The sequence below is a fragment of the Quercus robur genome, chromosome 8, assembly GCF_932294415.1.
Source record: "Quercus robur chromosome 8, dhQueRobu3.1, whole genome shotgun sequence".
In the NCBI taxonomy this organism is placed as follows: domain Eukaryota; kingdom Viridiplantae; phylum Streptophyta; class Magnoliopsida; order Fagales; family Fagaceae; genus Quercus; species Quercus robur.
Genome location: NC_065541.1, coordinates 49,954,375 through 49,981,971, shown reverse-complemented (window position 1 = coordinate 49,981,971; position 27,597 = coordinate 49,954,375). Strand labels below are relative to the sequence as shown.

Here is a 27,597-nt window from a genome sequence, read left to right as displayed (position 1 = left end):
AATAAAATTTCTCATTCATACAAGAAAAAGGGTGAACTTTAGAAAGAAATGCATTCAAAAAGACAAATTACTGATTTCTTAAGCAATTGGTTTCTGAGAATTTGAAAAATCAACCATGCAATAGTAGCAAAATAATTCTAAACCACAGGAAACCAAATTGCTATGCATTGTTTAGGCCCATACCTGGTGCAAGCTTTTGAGAATTATAGGCCTTGTGAAATGAGGCCTATATGTACTATGGGTCGTAGAAAAATCGGTCTAGTAATAACTACTGTTTTATACAATCAAGAACAAGATCAGTGATTGCTTTGAACTATTTGCTCATGCAAACTATTTTGGGATGGAGATGATTATCTGTTTGAATTTTTTCTTTAGTAATGTTGATGTGGCAAATGAAATGAGGACTGCCATGACTTGACTGAAATGGCATTGTTACTCCTCTCATGAGAGATTAAAAGGTAGTGACATATCAAAAATAAGAAGTCTAAACCATATTCAGTTAATCCTGGGCAACCAAATATGCTCACCAAATACATATAACATACCTAAAGATTTGCATTATGTGGATTCCAATATGTATGCTAACATGTATTAAGGCCTATGGTTAATTTTCTTCCCCTCATTGCCCCTCCCCCTGGCATTAAGAGCTTAACTCAATTGCGTTTTTTGGATTCTAGATTAAAATGGTGTTAGCTTCTTCTTCCAATTTTCTTTATCATTTTAGTAGGAACAAAAGGGCTGGCATCACCATTATTCACAGGTTAGTAGCACTATGTTATTAGTCAGTTTATATATATATATCAAGGCATGTAGACTTGTTCTATACACTATTGTCATTTTTTTAGCTATTTTATGTTATGGCCAATGCAGGATGTTTATAAATGTTATCAATGTAGTTCTGATGTTCTTTTAAATGTTATCAATGTTATCAATGTAGTTCTGATGTTCTTTTAAAAATTGAGCAGTGCAGTTCTTTAAAGGCTCTTGGAATGATGACAACAGTTTCTGTTTTTCTTTGATACCTCAAAGAAAACATTGACATTGCGGTTCCAGGATATCTACGCAAAATAATGAGGCCTGATTGGCCCTTTTTCTAACTGGACCTAGAACAAGGCTGTTTAGAAAAAAGAAAAAAAAAATCAATAGAAATTCCTTCAAAAAATAAAAAACACAACAACCATGTTTTTTTTTTAATGCAGGGAAAAAAATTGTTCTACAAACCTTGCTTTATTTCATTAAAAGGTATGTAACTTTTCTTCAGGGTATCGTTATTTTTTGCACTGCTTCCCTTGCGGCTAGAAGTGTTGCCTGCATTTTCATTGCATCTTTAAAGGAGTGGCAGCCTTTGAAGATTTCCTTTCATTCCCTGTCTTTTGCTAGATAAGACATGCCTCCCCTTTTCAACTTTCTCCTGTTATGCCCAGCTATCAGAAGTATCTGCCAATCTGGTTGAGTAACTTCGGGCCCTCCATTTTGGTGTTTACTGTCTGCTTGGTTTTGATCTTCTCTGAACTGAATTCTTTGTAGTACCTGTCATTCAAAACATTGCAAGTCATTAATGTATTATAAGGGCTGGGGGTCTTAGCTTCAAATAGTAGTTGATTCCTGCTCTTCCAGAGAGACCACAATATTACAGCTAAGGTATTTTCAAACTGAGGGTTAAGACGTCAAGTTTCTCTATATTCAGCAGCCATTGTTGCACCCAATGAATGATTGAGATAGGATGTAGAAGATCTGACTTAATATTTAGACTAGAGCCAAGCCACATTACCTTAGCAAATGGACAGGAGAGGAATAGGTGATCCATGTCTACCTCCTCTGATTGGTATAGGATACACATTTGATCTGTAGCAATGTTTCTTTTCACTAGGCAAAGAGAGTTAACAGGAAAAATGTTGTTCAGGATTCTCCATAAAAAAATGACAAGTCCGAAAGGAATTTTCAACTTCCATAAGATCTTCCAATCCCCCTTTTCTTCCAATAGTTACTCTTTTGTTCTGCTGGAGTGCTGGGTAGTTTACAAGAGAGCCTGGTATCCTTGTTTTACATCATATATATAAATATATATATATATATATATATCCATTGGATAGAGGCCAGATTAGCTCGTCTTCGTTTTCAGTTTTGGAAATGGGTAAAGAGCTAATTATCTTGGCCTCCTAAAAGTTGTAGATTTGATGCAAAATCAGAGGGTTCCACGTTCTTGTTTCCGGATTAATTAGATCATACTCTTATGGATTTCTAGGTCTTGAAGTTAAGTGGAGGCGAGCTTAGAGGAAAATCAAGCTCTGCAAGGCCTATGTCAATGCTTCTACCTGATCCAACTCTCCACGTAGGCTACGTAGCTTTGGGTGTGAGCTGAATGCAGTTGTATTCAATTAGCATAAAAAATAAATAAATAAATAAAAACCCAATATTATGTATTCCCGAGTCAAATTGGTAGTAATACACATTTTTACTGTTCACATGCGACTTCTAATCTATGCTGTGTTTCAGACTGTGTTCATTGTAGTGAACTGGTTTATACGTTCCGAACAGGGAAAAACAAAGTTCCTGGTGGAAGGAGAAATTTTTTTTTTACTTGCAAGACAGTATCAAAGCTATTCAGTTGTTCTTTCAATAAACCTTATACAAATTGAGTTCACACAGATGGTAATTATTTCTTGGTCCAAATGTCATTGTCCTGGTTAAACAGTTAAAAGCTTGGGAATTCTAGTTGAAGAAAATAGTAGCACCGTTTTCATGGGATAAATGGTCTGAGGCCGCACAATACTTATATATAACTAGCCGATGTCCTGTGCAATAATGCACATGTACAACATAATTTTATTTTAAAATATTTTATAAAAATCTATGAAATTATGTTTATGACCATGGATAATACCTATTGCTGCCTCTACCATATCAATAACATATGCTAAATCTTCCTCCTTGGATCAAAGCATGTTAATAACACATGCTAAATCTCCCTCTAAAATAATATCTCTTACACTTATCTCAAATGCAAAATTAATAGCCTGGATGGTTGTTGCTAGTTTTGTCTCATCTGAATCCGAATTGCTTTCCCTTTGTAACTCAATTCTGTAATGAGTGACCTATTATCATTTCGAATCAAAACTCTTACTCCTTTGTTCTCAAAAAATCGCTCCATCAAATTTTATCTTGAAAGACAACTCTTGAGGATGTTGCTATTTATGCTAGACTAGATAAATGTGTAGATACAAATAATCATATTAATTGAATTTGACTCTTGCAATTCTACATTGGATTTAGTTCTTGAAGAACAACTCTAAAAGAGATTGTTATTTAGGCTTTGATTTTTATTTTTATTTTTTAATAGAATTATTTATGCTTTGAATGGACAAATGTGTAAAGACAAATAATCATATTACCCAATTCACTGAATCTAACTCTTACAATTCTACATTGAACTTAGCTTTTATGCATGGAAGAGAAAATTGAAAAGTCCATTGAATCTATTTAACGCATTTAAAATAATAAAGGCATATTAGTTGTTTGGCTAATATAAAAAATCAGCTCATTGAATAAAATAGGAAGAAATTAATATAGAAGACTAAATGTAAAATTACTCTAATAAAGCATCATATGGTAGAACCTCATGCTTCATGCTCCTCTGCAAGAGATTTCTGCTAGATTGGAAGACTTGACTTCCTGTTGGACAACTTTTTTTTTTTGTTTGAAATCTTTAATGAAACTACATATTTAATAGGGATCTTAAATTTAATTAAAATAAAATATGAATCAATAGTGCCACCATGTGTTACTTGCATCTGCATAGCAGCCAGCAGCACTGCAACTTGGGCCCATGAGGCGGCCCGCATGATTTAGGACAGGGATTCCCAAATAGCATTGCACAGCTTTGTGGCCGTGGATTAGCTTTAATTTTTCAATCTACTGCTTATCTACTGCTTTTTAAAAGCCTGCAAAGTAAAAAATCAGTAGAAAGCTAATCCAAACGGACCATCATGAAAACAAAGGTAAATGAAATGTTGTCCAGTAACGATCTTATTCAGTGAAGGAGCACTACTGTAGGAACTTACAAGAAAACACAACTTATAAAAACGGGACCCTCATGAACACAAAGATATAGAACATCTTGATGCACACAGAATATGAAACTGGCCTTCAGAGCTTGCCATTCCAAATGCTAGTCCCAAAGAACGTGATAAATTATACCAAAAAAGTGAAGTAAAAATAAAAAATTGGAAATATAGAATGCAACCTAAATAACAAATCCTGCTTATATTAGAAAAGCTGACACATTTTTGAAAGTTCACTAGTGAAAGCTCAAATATAAACCACGCATCCATGGACTAAAACCAGAAGACATATTGCTTGAAGTCCGGGCTTGAAAGGTTACACATGAGCAGTACCTTGAGTGAATTTGGGATCCTCGCATCTATATCTCCCATCAGGTCCAATTCCAAAACCTTTTGGATCTGCAAACACATTCTCCAATAGCTGACTGCGAGGTGGATGAGGGCTCTCATCTGCAAACTCAACAGCATCCTCAACCACCTCATCTATCTTCTTTTCTATGGTCTTCAACTCTTGTTCAGTGACTAGATTGTTGTCAATCATGTATCTCTTTAATGCTGTAATGGGATCTCTAGCAGCATAGTGTGCCTTCTCAGCTGCAAAAATTGAGGTGAACATTGATCACCGCATAAGAGAAAAATAATATACCAGAAGAAATTAAAGGTCATCCAGTTCATATAGGCCACAGGGCCTAATATTATTATCAAGTCCTAAAAATGCATCCTCCATTTTAAGAGAGACAAGAGAAGGAGGGGGGGGGGGGGGGGGGGGGGGGGTGGTGGGGGTGGAATCCCTGCTCCTAATACAATCAAACCAGTTCAAGTCCTAGGAATCCAAAAGCTCAATCCTCTTACTTTTGACCAGAAAATTTTTTCACTTGACAATGCTATGCAACCATGCTAATTGACATGCCTCTTCCAATAAAAGTAAATGATCTAGTAGATGAGGCAAAGACCCAGCAGGCTCTATTTAGCATTTAAGCAGCCATCCCAAATTCTCCTCAAGTCAATAATCCAACAAGGGATGTAACATCAGAATATTTAAAATTTCCAACACAAATGGCATATGCAACACCAAGGATGGGGCAGCGTCATTTGAATTGGTTCAAGTTCAACCACATAATAGACCAAAAATAAATAAACAAAAGTCAACAATACCAAGAGGCATAACTAAAACTAGCTGTTTAAATGCACAATCTGTAGACATGTCACACTCAAGAATTAAATATAACCAAAGGTAAATATGCAAAAGAGGAAAAAAAATGTCAAATGCTCACCAGGGTCACGAAGCTCATCAGGATCAGCCAATGAGTGTCCTCTAAACCTATATGTCTCACATTCCACCAATGTCGGCCCTTCTCCTCTCCTAGCTCTTCCAATTGCCTCCTTTGCCACCTCCCTAACCTTCAAAACATCCATACCATCAACATGAACACCTGGCATCCCAAATGCAGGCCCTTTCTTCCAAATCTCAGGATCTGAAGTCGCCCTCACATGTGACATCCCAATAGCCCACAAGTTATTCTCCACAACAAACACAATTGGCAATTTCCACAATGCTGCCATGTTCAAACACTCAAAAAACTGGCCATTGTTACAAGTCCCATCTCCGAAAAATGCCACTGTCACATGATCGCAATCTGCCTCCTTCAATACCTCTCTCCTATATTTGGAGGAAAATGCTGCACCAGTAGCCACAGGAATCCCTTCACCAATGAAAGCAAAGCCACCAAGCACGTTGTGCTCTTTTGAGAACATGTGCATCGAACCACCCTGGCCTCGGCAACACCCAGTAGCCTTTCCAAAGAGCTCACTCATCACAGCACGAGCAGAGACCCCTTTGCTCAGCGAATGTACGTGATCACGGTATGTGCTGGCCACAGAATCTTCCTGCTTCAAAAGCTTGATAAACCCAGTTGACACAGCCTCTTGGCCATTGTAGAGGTGAACGAAACCAAACATTTTGCCCCTGTAATACATCTGGGCACACATGTCCTCAAAAGCTCTCCCCAATACCATGTCCTCATAGAGCTCCAAGCCTTCCTCTTTCGTGATCAGCTGAATACCCAATTAACCAAACGCAAAGACAAATCTCAGACTTTGTTTGTTTCACTAGAAAATACTTCCACCAAAATCTTCTTTCCAATAAAAGAGATCATTTTACTAGTAAAAGTTCATATGAAACATATATATTTATATAATAAAATCTTCTCAAATATAAGTTTTAAGAAATATATCAGTAACATTTAAAACAAATACCAAAATGAAAACTTTTTTTTTTCAAAGAAACTTCAATGTTATGATCTATATCCTTTTGGTGGAAAATTATGATCAAAGAATCCACCTAATTAAACAAATAGTTCTAATTACGCTCCAATTACTTTCTCAGCTACCCAACACGTATAAACCTTCAAAGGCAAATACCTTTAAAATTCTTTTTTCCTTTAGTCAGCTTTCTGGGTAAAGAAAATTTTCCCAGAAAGTGTGGATTTGCATGATTGAATTATTATAAGCGTGTTAATCATTCGCATTAAATTAAAATAAATAAATAAAAATTAAAAAAAAAGGGAAAAAGGTTTATGATCTGTGTCATTTTGGTTGCAAATTATGAACATAGTATCCACCTAATTAAACAACTAGTTCTAATTACGCACCATTTGATTACTCACTTACCCAATACTAATAAAACTCAGCTACCCAATACTTATAAACCTTCAAAGGTAATACCTTTAAAATTATTTTTCCTTGAGTCAGCTTTCTGGGTAAATAAAATTTTCCCAGAAAGTGAGGATTTTGCATGATTGAATTCTCATAAGCCTGTTAACGATTCGCATTAAACTAAAACCAAAAACAAAAAGGAGAAATGGGGTTGTGGGATGATTACCAGATTGGTGCTGGGTTTGGACTTCTTTTCCTTGACAACATCGGATACAGCAACGATGGCGGATCGACGGTGGAGATTAGTTTGATTGGATTTGGAGAGAGAATTGAAGCGCAGCTTGTGAGCGGATCCGAGGAAAGAGTTTGTTCTGAAAGGACCGAATAAGAGCTTGTGTTCCTTGGATCTGGACGAAGTGGTGTTCAGAGGAAGGGGCTGAGCGAACTTGGTGGACGTCGTCAATGACATTTTCTTTCCCTTCTGTCTCTTTTTTACGTGTTTGGGAGCTGAGAAAATGGGTTGAGAGAAAGAGCTGAGGAAATGAATGGAAATAAAATGAGAGGAGAGTTTATATGTATATGAAGGGAAGGGAAAAGATTTGGGCGGAGCAAACGAGAGAGGGAAATGTGGAAATAACCGCCTGGAGCGTTGGGGTGTGGGTGTGGGGGCAAGATTTGGATTTTATATTGAAAGGAAAAACAAAGGCTTGTGGAAATGGGAAAGGGAAAGGGAAAGCCACCCAACTCCAACCTACTTATTATTAGTAGTAGCACACTAGCACCATTTGCAATAGCTAATTACAAATCCTATTAATTGGGGCTTTGTAAAGTCAGTTGAGTGTGTTTATTGCTAATGTCATCTTTTCTTTTTTCTTTTCTTTTTTCTTTGTTATAAAGATGTGTGTGGCATTTGTTGTGTCTTGTGATTCGACATTATTGATTTTTCCATGGATGTTTTTGTGTTTGTTCAGTTGATGGGTGTCTATGACATTCGTAAAGGTTGAATTATTATATAATTATACAAATGTGAGAATGTAAAATTTATTGAAATGCAAAATATATTACCAAATATATAAAATCACCCCATATTTGAAAATGCAAAATGCAAAAAAATTACAACTCAGCTACACAGTAAAATTTAAATATAGATTTTACTGTGGCAAATTTCTCTCTCTCCAATTCAAATTGGTGGGGTGGTTCTCGGCATTGTGTCATGATGGGTCACTGCGTGCAGCAGTGGTGTTTTGGTTGGAGGTGGTAGTAGTGGTGGGTTTGGCCGTGTGTTGTTTCTAGTGTAATTGTTGTTGATGTGGCAAGAAAATAAATTATTTTAATGAGATGGGTTGTAAAATAAAGAATGAGATGTAAGGTGTATTGTTGAAAATGTAAAATAAAGAAAATGGTGCTTTGGGAAGATAAAATGTATATATGATGCATAACTGGATGGGAATCCTCTAATGAAGTCAACTGACTTTTTATAGAAAGCATATCATTTTTAATTTAAATGACTTTTCTCAAAATAAGTGAGATCCATTTAAAGCCTCCTTAATGAGTGCACAAGAATACTGGTTAACAAAAACCTTTTTAAATAAAACAAAATGTTGCAACAACAATGTTTTCAATTTATTTTCTATGCATTTTTTTGAATGAAATCAGTTGAAATTTGTTGCTAAAAAACAAAATTACAAGGTGTATAATCTGGGAGACAACCATAGTCTCTCTCAAGAGAGAATTGCAACAAAAGTATAATGGGAACATTCAGATTAATCACAATATCAATCTGATAACAAAACACAAATTATAGAGGTTAAACGGCCCACGTTTTTTTTTTTTTTTTTTTTTTTGGATAGGAAAAAGGCCCACGATTTGAACAAGGGCAAACCCACCAAGAGCGATGCTCGTGCTGGCAGCTAAAAAGGGATCAAGTGCACATTTGCAGCAAGCCAGTAAGTGAAATATAAATAAATAAATAAAAAGGAGTAAACTACGTTTTTTATCCTTATTTTAAATATTATATTTCAATTTAATCCTTAACTTTTCAATTGTGTCAATTTAGTTTCTAACTTTTCAGTATCGTGTCAATTTAGTCACTACCGTTATCTTTTGGATAAAAATTGATGACGTATCCAATCGCCAAAATAAAAAACTAGCTTCCATTGATGTAAGAATAAACTAAAATTTTATTTTGGCCGTTTATCATGTCAGCAATTTTCATCTAAAATATAATGGAAGAGACTAAATCGACACGATACTAAAAGGTTAGGGATCAAATTGACACAATTGAAAAATCAATGATCAAATTAAAATATGTTGTAAAAGATAGGGATCAAATATATAATTTACCCAAAAAAAAACCTTGTCCAAAAATTATTGTGTGCAAAACTGCAAATATGTGTAGCTTTAGTATTGTTCTTTTTTATTTTATCAATATATATATAAAACCGAAACCTCTGAAACTCTCACAATTTTTCACGTCATTATTATTTTCTTTTTCTTTTTATTTTATATTCTTTTTATTTCAAATTCTTTTTCCACGTCTACATTATTTAAAAACAAAAAAAAAAAAAAAAAAAAACAAAAAATTTGATTTTATATGATAGATATTAGAAGATCATATATAGAGACGTATAGTAAGATTAATGCCACTTAGTCGGTTGCCATGAATTAAGAGTCTCATTAGGAATTGGAGTTTATTAAAGTGGCGTGGAAGTCTCTAAATTATGTTTGTATGCAATGCAAACTCCTTCACAATGAAGGAGGTTCCGACTTACTCTCCTATATATTTATAAACCTGCGAGTGGTGCCGCAAACTATTCTTTTGTTACAAACACTTCTTTCTCAAGGTACGAAAATTTCTCTTCATAGCTTTCTCTCTTTAGTTTTTGTATTCTTTCTTTAATAGTAGTTTGTGTATGGTCTGTGTTTGTGTTTACTTTAATAGTATGTGTGAATATATTTCTTGATACTTATGCAAAATCTTTAAAGATGCCTTCACATTCTATGTTTCCTTTTCGTTTGCTATTTCTTGGCTTATATTATAGATTGTAATGTATATATTCATCAAACAATTTAGTTAATTGGTTTTTACATCCTTAAACATCACCCGTTCATGAATAGAGATTCCGTGCAATATACCACTAGGTTATTGTAGAGTGAAATTCTCTCACAACAATTTTGACATTTTGACTTCTTTTTTTTCCATTTTTTTTTATATCTTTGTGGTGGGAAGTTTAATGAAAAGTTTTTAAAATCTCATATCCAATAGCTTTCGATGCACGGGTTAGCGACTAGTTTTTATTAAAAGTCAAAATAGTATTGTACTTTTATTTATTAATTGTATTAATTTCATATCTTTAACTTTTAAAATCAAGTCAATTAAAAATCACTTTAGAAAGACAAAATGGATTTGATAAATTTAATAGTTGATAAATATTGATTTGAAATATAATAAACAGATTTGATACAATTCAATGAATTCATAAGGACGAGACTGAAATTGTAACAAATCACAAATGTTTAGGAACCAAATTACTTTTTTGGAGTGCAATGAAAATGAGAAATGTCTAACACCCGTGGGTCCCACTGAGGAGATTCTACGGTGTGTGACCATAAGGATAGCGATTAGATTCCAAAGTTCAAACGTGGCACCGTCCACCGGATGAGGTCGGTGAGATTATCAGTATTACGAATATATGTTATTTAAATAAATAAATAGGAGGAGCTACTATCAAAAGGGTCCTTAGCTCAGTGGTAGAGCATTTGACTGCAGATCAAGAGGTCACCGGTTCGAACCCGGTAGGGCCCTTAGTGTTAGTAATTTTATTTTCTCTGTTTTTTAATTTTCTATATTATTTTCCGTCTCTCCACCCTTTTTATTTCTTCAATATAATTTTTTTTCGGTGTTCCACTTCCCACACGGTCGGTGCTCGTTACCATTGCAATTGTTTTATCCTTCAAAGTGACTTTTTCATTTTTATCATATCTTTTAACTTCTACAATTTCTGATACATTTCAGCTTCATTTTTCTCCTCTTCCACAAATGCTTTAAACCAATTTGCTAATTTTATAACTCAATCTCATTGATATTAGCACATCACTATTTTTTTTTTCCTCCCCTCTGGAAAAAGCATTGCTTTTTACTCGTCTTTTCATATATATGTCCACGTTCTTAAAGATAGGCTGATGAAAATATTCCTTCATTATTTGATTGCATTCTATTCAATTTCATTACGAGTGCCTCTCCATGGTTCATGTACAATTTTACTCTAAGATATAAACAGATACAACAACCAGCAACAACCAAGCCTCCCAAAATTAATATAAACAAATCAATTATGAAAATATACAAAAAAGAAAAACGAAAAAGAATAAAGTAAGTCAAAATCTCAGCCAAAATGGTCTTCATCATCTCCGGTATGTTCTATACATGACACTCGCATTACCGCTTGCTGGTCTTCTCCTTGCCTATAGCAGAGTTTCCCATATGTTAGAATTGGAAAGTATCACAAAATTTTAGTAACTCTAAAATTGAATTTATAACACAACTCACCAAATATACTTGATTTTAAAGGGAACCGAAGAGATGATCCTTTTACTCTTAGCTCCCTTAATTGCTTGCTTTTACTTTGTTTCTCTATTTTCGCAAGGCCATTGCTACTTTCTCCTGCAAAAATATCTGTTCCTTTCTTTACCCTTTCATGATAAACAGCTGGCGGTGCAAGCCTCAACTGAGGCATGTGTTCTATTTGAACTAATCTCTGGTCCTTTTGCAAATTAGTCAAGATCTCAAACTGCAGCATCCAATTCACTTTTGATTAATTTTCAATGTTTGTGAAGTCCAAGAAATGGAAAAGATAATGACAATTATAAGTCGATGCTTACCCGTGAAATTTGCTGAAGCCCATAGAAATTCTCTAATGCATCACTTTCATGGGGGTGTAGAATACTAGTTCCATGTGATTGTTGTGGCCTGGACGAAAATTTACTTACTAAACCATTTTCTGCAAGAATCGATTTATTTCTTGCTTTGTGTGATTTCTTCTTCGGCATACAAACTGGGCATCCAGATGAGGCACCTCTACTTGATGCCTCATTTTCCGGAACTTCACATTGAAGATGTGTTGCATGACCACAATTAAAAACACGAATGCTAAAGCTAGAAGAATTCTTCGAGAAAAGGCAATTACATATACAACATATAGGACTCCGGGGTGCATACGCATGAGAGGCCCCCTTCTTAAGTAAGCTCATGGTATAGAATGTATCATCCTCTATTAAGGATTTGGCAGTGTCCTAAAACAACAAATTAAATAATTATAATCAATAGAAAATTTTATACTCTGCAATATTTTATAATTACAGTCGAGTGAGTCAGCCTTATATCTAACTTTAAAAAGAAAGTCATTTATCCACTAGAATGTCAACAATTAATATGCACATGCAATCAGAAATTACAATCAAACTAAAATCCTTGATGCAAGTTTGCTGCTCACTTCTGTACAGCAGAAATACTAAATGCAACGTGCCATGCAACTCTTTGCAACAATTATATAAGCAGCTTTCAAATTTGCATTAGCTATGAGAAGACGTTAATATCCCAAAGATGGGAGAAGAGTTCATTCATGATCCTAAACAAAGGTCCTAGAATCGCACTAAAGAACTCAAATTCACAAGAAGAAGCTTTATGACCTAATCATGCATGTTGGCATAGTTAAATCTCAACAAAGATGCAAAAATAATTCCCATTATATAAACTAATGCAACAAGTATACAAAAGGCCGACCACATGACTAAAGCAAATGATGAGTTTAAAAAGTATATCTACCAGAATTCGCCTTTCAAAGCCATATATTCCAAGCATGCCCAGTATGGTAAGTTTAAAATCACCAAATTCCTGGCTGCCATTATCAGAGAGGAGTTTGGACATGATGGTTGGAAGGCGAACATATCCTATCATTCCCTCAACAATCTCTTTGATGAACTGAGAGAACAATTTCCTCAAGATATGAGCCCCTCTGTGCGATTTTGATATTCTCCAATTAACTATGCATGCTTCATCCTCACGTGAGACTGATGATTCGGTCAGCAGTGGAACATGATTTTCTCCTCTAGATACCATTTCATCACCATATGAATCCATCAAAGGTTCACAAAACCTGAAATGAATTTTTGTGAAGAATTAGCACTATTTATTATTTTTGCTGCACATGTATATATATTTATCTTAATTCTTAACAATATAATAACTTCCTCCTAAGAGAAGTTGCTTATTTAGCAACTTTATAAAGAGCAGAACAGTTTTTAACATGAAAACAAAGCAAGTGAAACTAAGCATATGGAAATATATTCTTAGTATCTTTCAAGGTCATGTAAAAGCCAAACAAACCATACATGATGACAACCTGAGCCTTAATGACATATTCAAGTCTTTCCTAGTTATATCTATCCTTGTTGATTTTCTAGAAGCTACTATCTCATTCAATCTCCACTCTGACCTGACAAAAATTAAAAATAAGAGAGAGAGAGAGAGAGAGACCTACCCCACTACCTTATTTTTAATCTTTTAGAGGCTACCTTATCCTGGCGCAACTGTAGTTCACCATGTCAAAACCTTTGTTTTACTGAGAAGAAACTCTTTAATGCAGGAGCAAACCAGAAGTTAGTTCGATATTTTATTTTAGATTTTCAATGGATAATTTCAGATTGTAACATAGTTATTTGATTAGTATTTGAGATTGTTTAGGACTATCGGATTAGCATTTAAGATTGTTTAGGAGAGTTTGTCCTTATCATTGTGATTTATGGAAGCTGCATATAAAGCTCCAAATGATTTCTTTTGTATTTTCAAACTATGATTATTATTATTCAGATTATTTGCAAAATTGCATCGCATTTGTTTGGTGGTGAATCCAAACACCTTAGGTGGGAAGCCTAAGGTTCTACTGTAGAACTAATCTAGGTGGAAAGCCTAGGTTATCCTGCATCACTCTTTTATATTAACTTGTTATTTTGTATTAGTATAAGGGTATTTTTGTAATCATGCTATTTCTCTAATAAATATATGCTAAGGTGAGGGACATATTAATGTAACCCTAATCTCTCATATTTTACAACTCAACTATTATTAAGTTAGAAATACAGTATGTCTTGAACCCACACCTTATCCTCCACTCCATTTTTATGGGGGGAAGGGGGAGGATGTTCCAATTGAGCTAAAGTTCATTGCTACCATTTCACATGCAATGCAAATAAATCATATAAGCTCACACATCTTAGACTGCATTAACTACTCATAAGAAAATATTGGTAAACATATTGGAATTGTACCAAAATTATTTAATATTACTACCAAAGTATATGGATATCAGTCATTTGATAGTTTTCAAGTTCACTTGGTAAAAAATATTTATATAGTTTCCAGATTCTTGGAAGAATCAAAATTGGTGACTGAAACTTGCTAATGTTTCATACCAATCACATGAAACCCCACCCCCACCACAAGACTCACACACTAGCATAAATATGACATAAAACATATAATGATCAAAGAGAAGCACCAAGTGCTTAGGCATTAAGAGGAGCAATTAAATCCAGGAAACAAGATTGAGGAACAGAAGCTTAGTATGAGTTTGTGCCACAATTAAACAAAAATAATAGAGAGCATAACATCCATTTTTTTAATAAGTAGAGAACATAACAGTTCATAGAACTTTATGTTCCTCAAAACAACATAATCATAGAAATATGTAATTTCTTCTAAATCTTTTTTTCTTTTCTTTTCCTTTTTTTCAATGATAAGTTACACATGCACCCAATGGAAGCGCCAGTTGAGCTATAGCTCATTGGCATTCTCAATTTTTTGTTTCTTAAAAGAAATAAATGCAGTGTCATAGAATGAATGTGCATCTGGTAAAGTACCAATATACCCCTCCTGTTTAATTGCAAGTATAGATCTACTCCATTATATAACAAACAAATGGATGTCTGTCATATAATCATGATAATCAATTAATCAGCATGAGGCAAACTGCTATAGTGGATGATTATATACTGCTCCGACGATTTTGCAATGAAGAAAACTTATGGTAAATCTACCATAATAAAGAAAGCAAAAGAAAGATTGATGTTCAACTTACGAGTCAAGTAATCTGAACCAGAGCGTCTCTGACTCCTCAGGGTTCAAGCGAGGGGTGTTCCGCTGACATAATCCAATACAGGCATTCAATATATTGCTAATTTCATTCACCTGTAAGAGAAATATCAGAGGTAATATAAAGTTGTAAAACAATTGTACACACACACACACACACAAGAAGCTTAAACATATCATCTCATTAAAAGTCATATTGACAGACCTCCTTCATATTTAATACAGTCCTGAGATGCTTTGTATCAGCAGCAGAACTCAAAGCCACATCAGAAACCACATTTCCAACAGCAGTATCAAGCTCAACAAATTTACTGTCAAGGCCTGAAAGTGTAAGTAAAAGAGCACTCCCCACATCACCAACCCTTTCTAACAAGAAGGCAGCAGCATCTATAATCCCATATTCCTGACACAGGCGTAGACAGTGTTCCACACGATAGCTATCAAAGGTCTCAAGGAATTTGAGAACTGAACCAGGTTCATACTGACATAATAGCTGCAAAAGTGATATGCAAAACATTCAGTACCTTAGGTGCTATCACCAAATAGAGAAGTGCTACCAGGAAATCTGAGCAACAACTAAAACTAAAGTAAGCCATTAAGAGGCCATAACAACAACCACCCTTTATGGTGCAGAATCTGCATAGTCTAGAAATATGTATACAAGGAGTATGATATGTGGCCCAATGATGAGCAGACTGATGAAACAAGATCTTTATTAGTTTATTGACAACCCAAAATCATTGTCACATATAAAGTGGGGGTGGGGGAAGACATTTAGAGTTGATACAACAAGAAGTTCAAAGACCATAGGATAAGACTGAACAAACACATTCATTTGACATTGGGGGAAAGAAAACATTCAACCACTTCATATTTCAATTTAGCCTAAATTACATCTTGGTCCCTCCAAGTTTGAGTTTGTTGTGAGTTTCGTCTCTACAGTGACACTGAGCGATTTCATCCTAAAGTTTCAGACCGTTATCAATGTGGTAGTTCCAATTCCTTTAACCAAGTGCCATCAAATGTCATGAGCTGTATGTAACACCAAAACATTGCCATTAATGTTTTAGTGAAAATTCCATATAAAAATAATAATAATTTGTGAGAAAAACTATATAAAAATGCTATGAAAAAGAAGAAGAGAGAGGAAGTTCGAAGGGAAAAGAAAAGAGCAGGTATATCCAAAAAACTCAGAATTTTAAGGAAAATAATACGGTAAATTTCCTAGGCGTCATGTTCTCTAACATCCTCGATTCCCTCAACTCCAGTCCCAAAACCTTCTTTGCAGTCAAGTTTTCCCTTCTCTTCGCCCAGATCACCTTTTTTTAATTCTTCTTTCTGCCTCTCATTCAATTCCATCTCTCTCACCATCCTCACTGCCTTCTTCTACACCAAGACAAATTTCTTGATAGCTCTAGGCCTCGCTTCGGTTCAAGTGGATTCACATCTAGAACACTTCAATAGTCCTTGTGCTCCAATTCCTTTTGTTCACATAGGTGCCTTCAGCTGCTTCTATGCTTTTCACTTGGACCGCCATCTTCTTGGTTGGTATGAACAATGCCTTGCCCTTTTCCCCTTTTCCCCTTTTTTGGGTGGGGAAGGGGGTAAGTTCTTAAAATTATTCGTGGTAACTGCATACTCTGTTGCCTTTCCTCCATAGCTTGAGTTTCATTCATTAAGATCAAGCAGGATGTGAAGTACCATGGCAGAGAGGTCCTGACGATAACTTTAATCCTCGGTTTGCTAGCAATTTGCTTTCTTACATTGTTTCTGACAGTATCTTTTTTCTTTTAAAGAATCTTTTTTTTTTTTTTTGTTACAAAAAATTTCACCAAGATGACATAGTTTGATGACACTTAGTGTTTGATAACTTGATGACACTTACTATTCAGCTTATTTTTGCTACTATTCATGGGTCCTACTGTACTATTTCAGTTAATTTTTACATTTATCTACAGTACTTTCAGCAAAAAGTTTTCAGTTTCAAAAAAATAAGCGGATCCCAAACAAACTCTTAACTGAATTAGACAGGGGGCTATATTGACAACAATCTAAAACTTTTTGGATGAAATTGCAAAAAGCAGAACTATAGGGACCAAAATGACAAGAAGTCTGAACTTAAAGGGAGTAAAATGAATTCTAGCTTGAATTATAAATATAGTTGTAAAAGTGCTCACCTCTAGATAAAGCTCAATCATATCATCAGTCACTTCAACTGGATCATTACGCATTAACTTGGGGAAATCAGAGATTTTTTCCAAGTAAGCCTCAAGTCCTTTTGACTGATCCTTCAACCTTATTCCATCAGAAGGATCCACAAAATCATCTCGTCTTAAAGAAGAAAAATTGAGAGTGCCAGATAAGTGAACCTCAATGACCGTTTTTAAATAAAGGAATAGGCTTCTTGGATGAGAGCGGAGTTCAGACAGGATATGCAAACCTTCTTTGTTGAAATGACCGATGAACAACAAGAATGTTCCCTCTCTGCAAAGGATAAACAAATGCATGAGATTGCAGAATAAATTAATTTCTGCGCAACAAAAGGTCATATGTACCATTTAAACAAGATCCCCAGATAACTTCAAAAAAAAAAACATTACCTGCTTAAATCAACCAGCTCAGGTATACGAGAAATGACCGCTGATTGAAAACTAGCACGTTCATTATCACTCAGCTGTAATAATGTTTTGTTGATAAAGGAGAAAGCATGAATGGGTTCATCTACATCCTTCATGTAGCTATCCAAAGCAGCAAGATACTCATGTCTGATAGTATGAATGAAGCCACAAACCTATAAAATTAAAACAGAGCTAATATTACAGGTAAGAAAAACAGAGGATTTCTAGATTGCAGCAATATGCTTCCCAGGTAAACATCATAAGAACTATATTTAAATATACCTGGTAAAATTGTGCTCTCTCACATAGGCCTAATACATAAGAAGCATTCCAGTCAATCTCAGGCACTACTTCTAGAAGGGCAAGCACCTGCTTCTCCCTTCTTGTTGAAGTTATGTGATGTGAGGAAACACTAGTTGGAAAATTATTTTGTGATGTCAAGTATTCTAAAATCTGACTCAGGACACTTCTTGAGACATTAGCTCTTTCACATGCAACATAGTATGCTATAAACTCAAACATATGGCCTATGTCTTTCTTAGAAGGCCATTCTTCAACCAATCCACTGATATCTTCACTATCTGATCTCTCTGTTTGGGAAATGTCCCTATTAAGAATACAAATAAGAGAGTTCACTGTATCTTGGACCAACATATTTTGACATCCATTGTCATTCTCTATTTTTGGCTTTGTATTTTCATCTGCTGAATCATGTGATGAAAGTTTTGGTTTTGGGATTTCATCTTCTACAAAAGCACATCTCAAAACATCTAAAGTAGCTTCAGTATCTAACTGTAAGAGATGATACAGGTTCAGGTATGCTCCTCCAGATGATAAGCTTGAAACAGCTTTTGAGTTAGGGGCATCAGAATGTTCTAATAGAAATTGCAGAAGTTCTGTTCTAAGAGATGGCAAGCGTGTAGGGGGCAGAGTTCCTTGTCCTGCAAAAGGGAAACTTTTGGCTTCAATGTTTCTAAATCAGTTCCATCCTGCATACATTGAAATGAAGCTGTACAAGTGATACAGCTTCAAAACATGTGGATTGTAAAAAGAAACAAGGTATTCTTGCTTTGATGCCTCACACTCATTTCATAGCATCTAAACACCATTTAAGAATTATGTAAACTCCCATAAACACTAAAAGATGAAACCAAACAGGTTGCCATTCTTTATCAATAGTAAGTTGTATAAAAAAAAAAATATCAAATAGTCATAATACTGGTTTCAAGCTGTACAATGAATTGGCTTATTAGAAAAAGGCCTTGTTCTTCCAAAGTCAGTAACCAGTACAGACATATATATATATATACACTGACAAAACAAATACAGATACTAATATCACCACTTAAAGACCACACATTTAAAAAGATAACAGCAGCATGTTTAAAGAATGAATCCGAATTTGATAAGGATGTGGTGCAAAACCCATGGTTTTCACCATCCAATCAATGCCACATCAGATTTGTGTGATAACAAGCATAAGCCCCACTACACACAATCCAAATCACATTAAAATCCTCAAATTAAAAATAAAAAGCCTTTAGAATAGAGGAGTTGTTGACCACATCATAATTGTCACAAGATTGCAATCCAACTCACCCAATAAGTACCAACAACCATCACTGTCGCCTTGGAGAGATAGCTGAGGTTAACTGGAGAAAAAGTGTGATTCTGAGGAGGGAATAGTGTGATTCTTGGGAACTTGGAATAATATGGGGTGTTGAAGAATGCAATGGGAGGAACAGTATGATTCTGATTCTGACAAGGCTTATGAGGATGAGAAAAATGGAGTTTACAGTGGTTGGGTTTGGAGCAGGGAGATGGCAATTGAATCAAATGCTTGCAGATTGTTATGGAATCATCAAAAGGTTTTTTCTATTGAACGAAATTCAGAAAACACCAACATCAATCCAGTGACTTCTCAGTGTGTTCAGAGTCTTCAGATGACAGTAATTTTTTTTATCGGTTTGTTTGTTTTCTTAATAAATATTTGATTATATTAGCTTTTAATGGGTTGTTATCATATGTACTAGTCACTATGCTTTCATTTTGAAAATCTGACAGTGTCAATATTTTATTGAAGGGTGTAAATAGGGTCTTTTATGTCACATCCTTATTAAATTTAACCTAAAGAATTACTTAAGACCTGTAAGAAAGTAGTAACACAGCTAAACAAAAATATAACACTCTGAGAAATTAGCATGACATGTATATGTACAACATAAAATGGCCAAAACAAATATTACAAGATAAACAGTCACATATATTTGGTTTTCTATAATTTAGTCAATTCAAGATTTATAGAGAAATTTTCACATACTTGCACAAAGGATCTTCAAACTGATCAATTGGAAAGTGCCACCAATAATAACTCCTTACCTGGAGGAAAAGCAAGACCTGAAAAGCAGTATTTTAGATAAACAAGCATCCGGTACCTGTAAGCAAGAACAAAAGGCAAAGGTTAATACTACAAAGTGGTAATAAAAAACCAACTATAAGAAGATAAAACATAAATAATGGTATAAAACAATATAATCCTGCTTGTAACACCTTTCAGTACGATTACCATAAGACTGCAAATAAGAAAAAGTGGTAAAGCAGTTCTCTCTCTCATTATAATTTATTTTTGGGGGGCTAGGCCCCAGTGGGGGCTGTGGTGGGCAACCAATCTAAAGAAAATGAACATTTCAAGTGAGCCATCCAAGACATTTTCTAAAATTCTATCAATACCATACTGAATAAAGAAACCTCTTTTCAACTAAAGATATTCCATATAGTCAAATGCCTCAAGAAGTTTTATTCGATCAAAATTTTAAACCACCTTTCCCCAGAAATATTTCATACTATCTCTTTTTCTTCCCGGTAATTATTTACACTACCAACCAGTAGAGGAATAAGCCCTCCCTGTTTTCCAGCCCTATCAGATGGAAAATTATCTTATAAGACTTACCTGATACCTCTCACAACAAGTGAGACCCACACATGATGTGAAAGGGAGGTCTCATGAGATACCTTTTCCTATTTGTCACTTTTTGCTCATGGTTTAAAAAATCATAACCAAACGAATATGAAATTTTTTTTAATTGTAACGTCTGAATAGCATATGCCCCCAAATGAATAAATCTTCACTAAGGCACAGTTGAGATACAAACAAGCCAGAAGTGTGCTTTTGATGCAATATTTGACAGTTTTCATTCGTGGTTTAGAAAATAAAAACCAACTTAATAGGAATCTTAAATTTGTAACCTCTGGATAGCATATGCCCCCATATGAATAACACTTCACTAAGGCACAGCTAAGATACATGTATTTCCAATGAGAACAAAAATACTACCATAAAGTAGAATAAGAAAATTAATGTGAGGGAGAAAAGGGGAAGGGAGAAGGAAGAAACAAGCTTGCACACTGATTGAAATTTGACTCCAAGTCTCCAACTCCATGCCACATAAGCCCAGATGGAGCCTAATTCAAACCAGCTGATTGAAATCTTTTAAGATTAGGGTTATTTGCAGCTCCTATAAAATTACATTCTTAATATGATGTTATACCTGCACATTGAATACAGTTCCTTAAAAGTAGAAAATGTTTCCCATAAATAAACTTCTAAATAAGTGTGCGTTTGGCTCCAAATTAAAAAGCTAGCTTATTTTACTATTCAACTTATTTTTGATACTATTCATGAACCCCACTACACTTTTTGGTACTATTCATGAGTCCAACTGTACTATTTCAGCTAACTTTTACCTTCATTTACAGTGCTTTCAGCAAAAAGTTTTCAATTTCAGCAAAATAAGCAAATTCCAAATAGACCCTAAATCCAGTCAATTTATAAATATTGACATGACAGCATTCATAGAAGAGAAGCAAACTAGAATGAGAAAACATGATATTAGAAAATCTTCCATATTCAATGAATGAGAACACAAGGAACACGTTATACATACCCAAGGGCAGCAGCACTCTCCTTTTGACTATTTCGCAAGACCACCAACAGCTCCTCTAAAGGAGCCCTAAAATCATCCAATCCTTTATTGAAGAGATACACCAGAGCACCATATAATCCATGCTCTCTACATAACCTAACAACCTACAAGGAAAAATAATAATCATTATCCAATCAAGTCAATAAATCATAACAAATGAATTTACTCCAACAACAAAAATGATTAACAAAGGTTTTGAAGGTAAGACCTGATTGAAATCCAAAGAAGAGATATCCATGTGAAGGACGCATTGTTCAACTCGTTGTAACCATCCTTTGCTGCTGTAATGTTCTACAAGTGCTTGCATAATCTAACAAAATAAAACGAAAAAAGAAAAAGAAAATATCAGAATTTATGATTAAGCTGCCAATAAGGCTGAGCACTGGGACATCAAGCTATACCTCAGGAGGCAGTGATCCAAGCATGTCCTTCAATATATATGGTTCCAAAAGCTCCAAAAATGTGTCTGGAAAATGTAATGAAACAAAAGGTAAATCACCGAAAGAGTAATGTCTAAGGACTGCTAATATGGACAAATTATTGCAAGGGCTGCTATATATATATATATATATAATACACACACTTCACAGGCAATAAGACCACAGCAGACACTAACTCAACCTAGTTTTGTACTAGCAAAGTGTCAACACGGAATACATCAAGTCTGATGACCAGTTGCTCGCTTACTTTAGCGGCTCTCTTTTTGATTGGTCTAGGGCTTGGGGACTCACCTCTAGTGATTCTATCCCTATGTTCCTTAGTTCTCTTCTCTGTAATTAATCTGCTTTTTGTTGTCTCCGTTTGTTTTCTTATTCTTTTCTTTTTCTTCTCTCTTTTTGTTTGTTTCCTTCTCTGTTTTCTCTGTTCTGCCTTGTGTTTTCATGAGGTAGCTTTTAATATATATCTTTCTTACTTATCAAAAAAAAAATCACTCTCAAGGTGCTAGGAGAGCTGAATAACACTTGCACCCTTCCTAGTAACAAACCCAATCTTAAAAGGAAAAGGTAACATAGAATATAGCATTAGAAAAACTTCATCACAAGGAAAGCTCTCTAAGCAGCCAATGAGCTTGGCTCATTTGGCACTTCCCGATGAGAATAGGGTGGAGGGTGAGATTGTGGGTTCAACAACCACTAGGTGCGTCTGTAACTTGCCAATAATAAATAAGGAAAGATTTCTCATATTCTTTCATAATTGATAATATTCCCCCCAAAGATCCAAACATGTCTTGCTGATAGCCTAGCAATAATCTCACTGTCCAAACAGTCTGACCTTCAAAGTTTGTTAAACATTCTAGCCTCATGTTATGTAGTTATGGCTATCACAAATTGAGTTACCAAGTTTCACTTAAAAAATGAACTTCAACCTGGACATCAAAGATCAAACTGCATAGTAATTGAAGCATTCAACACAAGAAGACTCAGAGATGTAATGATACCTCTCTGTTGTACCGCCACAAACTTGGAGAAAATTTCATCGAAAAGGATGTCAGTCCTCTTGATATGAACACAGAATTCCACAGCAACTCCACCAACACGAGTGTATTGCTCTTTTATTTCAGAGTGCACAGAACTGCTTCTACTATTTGGGTTGTCCAGTGGTTCCATTTTCTCAACTTGGTTGCAAAATGCCACCGAAATATAAGAAAATACTTCATCTACATATGACAAAAGCAACTCCACAAGGTAGGGCATTATGGCCTCCTGTACAGCATCCAAGGTTCTAGGAAGGTCAATAACACCATGCGCCTGGCCATCATAAAGTGTCATTGACATGTTCAGTGCACCCATCCAGTCACCTGCTTTCCGCAGAACCTGAATCCGTTCCTTCCATGGGAGAAGGCGAGAAACAGCAAGATGCATAGGTCCAAGGATGTATACTGAAGCTCCTCTTACAGCTATGCAATTGTGAAAAGCTTTCTCAGGATTTCCATAGATATTAATAAAGTGGGTATGGTATGCAACAAGATCATCTCCACCATAACCATCCAGAGAAAAACTTGTTTGGTGAATCACAGTTCCATCCTTAGCAAACAGACAGAGTTGTCCAGTTGATGTAAGAACAACCAGTATCTGGTCAAGTACAAAAATCTCATTACATGCAAAGCATTTACAATTATTTACTAGGCAACGCTGCCTAAATAACATTATTTAAATACAACAAAAGACAAATCAACAATATATGAATAACTAAATACGTACCTGATCATCCAACCAAGCCACACCTATAGCTGCACTGTCAAGAGACCATTTCCCATATACTTTTAGCTCTGATTTGATTAACTTTGCAACCTGAACTTTTCGGTCCCAAGCAATTGCGAGCAAGTAGACTCTCTCTGATGCTTCCACAGGCACGTTTTCTGTAACAAATTCATATCTTAGAAAAAATGAAATATCTCAACATAAATGCCCAAAACTCACTCAATGCATACCACTAGGCAAACTGCGTGATTTTGTCATGCATTTCCACGCAGTATAAGGCATAGAACCCTCTCGAACCCCATCTGGCTTAGAAAGCTGCGAATAGACTTCCAAAGTAGGAGTAAGCCTTACCTGTAACATGCAAATGTGGCTTTAACACATTTTGAACAAGATATAACCACTAAGAAGAACAACATCAATTCACAAGACAAAAGGTACATGGAATTTGTGCAATCATCTGAGGGCTTCATACCACCAGAGCAGTTTGATGGGTGACAAATATGACCACACCTTCTTCAGCTAAAGAAGAGCCTTCATTAAAGAGTTTCCAGCCAGCATCTCCACCTACTACACCTCCCATCATACTACCAAGACTGCTGGATGAAACCGCATTGTTTCCCTGAGAGGACAGGGAAGCACCTCCAGAGAATTCATCAAAAAGGACCGGTGAAGCTGATAGCACAATTCCCGTTTTTTGTCCATCAAGAAGACACTATTTCATGTAACAATATGATCATTAGTTTGGAGATGATGTCAACTCATAAGCATATTATACGTAGTGCCACAATCATAAATCACATATTAATGCATGCTAACGTTTTACCTGGGTTTTGATGGAGAACCTATTGAGCAAGGGAACAACTGAGAAAGCATGCAACAGAACGAGACCCTTACTATCACCAGTAACTGCTTTAAATTGACGAGTAACCTGAGAATCCTGCCCCAGAAATAATGTATGTACTACTGGTGTTGTATGCTCTCCAGTAATAACTTTTGCTGATGATGATCTCTGCACATCCCAAACAGTAATATGACCATCACCATAACCAGCTAAGAGCAGGTCCCCTTGCTGATTAAAGCACATGGAAGTTACAGGGGCATGAGACCTATCACCTTGCAGACCAAGCATCGACATCTGGAACATAAACAGCATGGAATATTGAGTAAAGTTATTTCTGTCGTAACTACAATGTGGCACATAGCAAAAGCAAATGTACTTAGAAGCTTCACAATTTAATTAAACATCCAGATGTTTTCATACTGAAATTACCATAAAAAGCCAAATTCCTCACTTAACATGCTCGATTTCTGTAACAGAAGAAATTTAGATATTACCAATCAATGGTATCTTAACAGATAACCATATACTGAGGGCATATCTGAATAAGAACTTTGTTGAGGAAGTACCAACACACTCATGCTAAGTATGCACATTATATTTATGTATATAAGTCATCCTTACAGAATATACTCATACTAAGTACGCACACCAAAGGTTTTAAAGCTGATAACATTGTGTTTCTTTTCAATAATATCAAGTTATTTGTGTATGGAAGTCATCCTGTACAAAATCAAGTATGTAACTGCTGTTTTGTGTGGAATTCATTGGGGCATTTTAGAGATTGAAATAAGCAATTAAGTTGATACTTAAGCAATTCTGCAAAGAGATGACACCAGGAATTGGCTATTATTTTAAAGGGCACATTCACAACATTCTCCCTTGATTCTAATTACACCCAAAATATATTTCCTGGAATCTATTCAAGTTTCAACCAAAAGATGAACAAATAACATATATAGAAACATAGAATCCTGAAGGAACATGAAAGGCTAACAAGTAAGAGCAATATAAGCAGATTAATGCAAAAGTAACCTTTGGATCCATGTGGTCAGCATTATAACCGGAATATTTACTGGGCACAACGAGAATGACCCCTTTTGACATTCCAATTGCAATATAATTAGTATGAACAGCCAAAGCTTGAGGTGAACCATGATCTCTCCTGAATGCCTGAGAAGAAATGGTCCTTGTAATAGCATTATCCGCATCAAGATCAAAGTATCCTAATGTGGTTGATCCTCTCCGTACGCCCTCAAGCCTCATTGGCTGAGCAGCTGCACCCTCTTCCCAATGCAAACCAGTAGAAGCATGCTTCTTCTCAAGCTCCTCAGCCAACTCCAATGGCTTCATAGAAGCAGCCCGGGATTTCTTCTCCGCTCTCTTACTAATCCTCCTGCTCTCCAATTGCCCAATTCTCTCTTCCACAAGTTCAGTAATATCACTCAATGAACTTGCATCATCATCATCGCCACCACCCACCTCAGTATCTTCCAAAACATTCACTTGTTGCTGTGTTTCCAATGCCTCAATTGTCGATTCCTCCTCTACCTTCTCTTCCAAATGATCAACCTTATCTTCTTCTGAGTTCAAAATTTCAGAGCTCCTGTCAAGCACAGAAGCATTCTCATCTACATTTACATTGTTTTTTTCCTCCTCGACACTTATGGACGAAGAACCAATCCGCGGCTCAATGATATCAAAATTAGAAACTAAATCAGCACTTGTTCGCAGCAATTCTTCATGATTACTACTAACCTTTAATCCGTCTACTTGAACCACATTTTCGGCTTCGCTTTCGACCTCTTTAACACTAGAACCCTGAGCAAAACCCTCATTCCCAATCACACCTTCCAAAACCTCATCCTCTTTGGTATTACGAATTTCACTATTAGAGCTCAATTCATCCGAGGCCGAGACCGAAACCGCATCGGAATCTTCAAGAACCTTCTGGAAGCTTCCACTGGCAGCCCTCCTAGACTTGATCGCGGCGGCGTGCGGGGTCGGGAGAGCCCTGGAGGCTGCCACTGCCGCCGCAAGCGCTGCCCCCGGCTTCGCATTCGATCTCACACCACCGAAAAGCGACGGTAACGGCTTCGAGTTCGAGAGCCTTTTAAACGGATCGTCCGGGTAATTAATTCCGGGTCTGGCCCGACTGAACGAAGACGAACCGGGTCGGGAGTGGAGCGAGGGGTTTTCATCATGATGTTGGGCCGGTATGGAGGAAAAGTCTGAGGAGGGTTGTTTAGTTGTGGAGACTGAAACGGTGTCGTCTTGGTCTTGGTCGTGTTTGGGATCGGAGACGCGGGAGTAAATGGACGGTGGAGATGTAGGGGGAGATGAGGTGGAGGAATCGGAGGCGTTGAGGATTTCGTCGATTGTGCGGTGAGGGATGGAGTAGAGGTTGTGTTGATTGCCTTTGTTGTCGTCGTCGTCGTCGTCGTCGCTGGTGAGAGGTGAGTTAAGGAAGGAGTCGAGGTCGAGTTCCATAGCCGCAGCCGCAGGTAATGTTTCGGAGGTACTGGTGAGATTCTTGGTCATGTCGTTTTGTTGGTTTTGCTTTTGAATTTGTTGCTTTCCGCTTAAGGAATTAGTTTCAACTCCATCAGATACCGGTGTCCGTCAACTATGCAACTGTGTTGTAGCATTGCAACAACTCAATAGTGACGGACCAACTAACGCTCCGTTCCGTTTGATTCGAAAATGTAAATATTTTACATGTAAACAAATTTTACCGTAAAATATTTTCATTGAAAACATTTTGAACCGTTTGGCAAGATTAAACATTTGAAAATGTAAACAACCACCAGCCACCAAATACAAGCACCACCGCCACTACTAACCACCCAAAATCCAAATTGGAAAGAGGAAAAAAAAATAGCCACCACCGTCCCACTGCCACCAAAATCTAGTGACTAAACACCACCACTCACACGCCCACACCACCACAACAACAACCACCAACAAAAAGCAACAATACCAAATGAAAGCAAAAATTCGAAAATCAAAGATCAATGAAACCCACCCTTATTAAGCCACCATCAAAACCCACAAACCACCACAATTATAGCAGTTCCGACCACCAAAAACCA

General features: G+C 36.1%; 2 protein-coding genes and 1 non-coding gene across 3 annotated transcripts; 1 reads left to right on the top strand and 2 right to left on the bottom strand.

Moving 5' to 3' along the window:
- Window positions 1-3,999: 3,999 nt before the first annotated feature.
- On the bottom strand, window positions 4,000-7,434 carry LOC126696851 (pyruvate dehydrogenase E1 component subunit alpha-3, chloroplastic). The gene is made up of 3 exons (XM_050393578.1): window positions 6,943-7,434; window positions 5,336-6,116; window positions 4,000-4,655 (listed from the first exon to the last, which is right to left on the bottom strand). The coding sequence occupies exons 1-3, from the start codon at window positions 7,183-7,185 to the stop codon at window positions 4,378-4,380; spliced, it is 1,302 nt and encodes a 433-aa protein (XP_050249535.1). The 5' UTR covers window positions 7,186-7,434; the 3' UTR covers window positions 4,000-4,377.
- A 3,015-nt stretch (window positions 7,435-10,449) lies between these two features.
- Window positions 10,450-10,521, top strand: TRNAC-GCA (transfer RNA cysteine (anticodon GCA)). The gene has a single exon. It is a non-coding gene; the product is annotated as a tRNA-Cys (tRNA).
- A 375-nt stretch (window positions 10,522-10,896) lies between these two features.
- LOC126696849 (uncharacterized) lies at window positions 10,897-27,125 on the bottom strand. The gene is made up of 19 exons (XM_050393576.1): window positions 25,541-27,125; window positions 24,491-24,802; window positions 24,140-24,379; window positions 23,898-24,018; window positions 23,668-23,825; window positions 22,905-23,538; window positions 21,868-21,932; window positions 21,675-21,776; window positions 21,428-21,570; window positions 19,863-19,918; window positions 17,766-18,424; window positions 17,466-17,656; window positions 17,043-17,349; window positions 15,071-15,358; window positions 14,852-14,961; window positions 12,541-12,871; window positions 11,598-12,008; window positions 11,266-11,506; window positions 10,897-11,180 (listed from the first exon to the last, which is right to left on the bottom strand). The coding sequence occupies exons 1-19, from the start codon at window positions 27,044-27,046 to the stop codon at window positions 11,155-11,157; spliced, it is 5,901 nt and encodes a 1,966-aa protein (XP_050249533.1). The 5' UTR covers window positions 27,047-27,125; the 3' UTR covers window positions 10,897-11,154.
- Window positions 27,126-27,597: the final 472 nt, after the last annotated feature.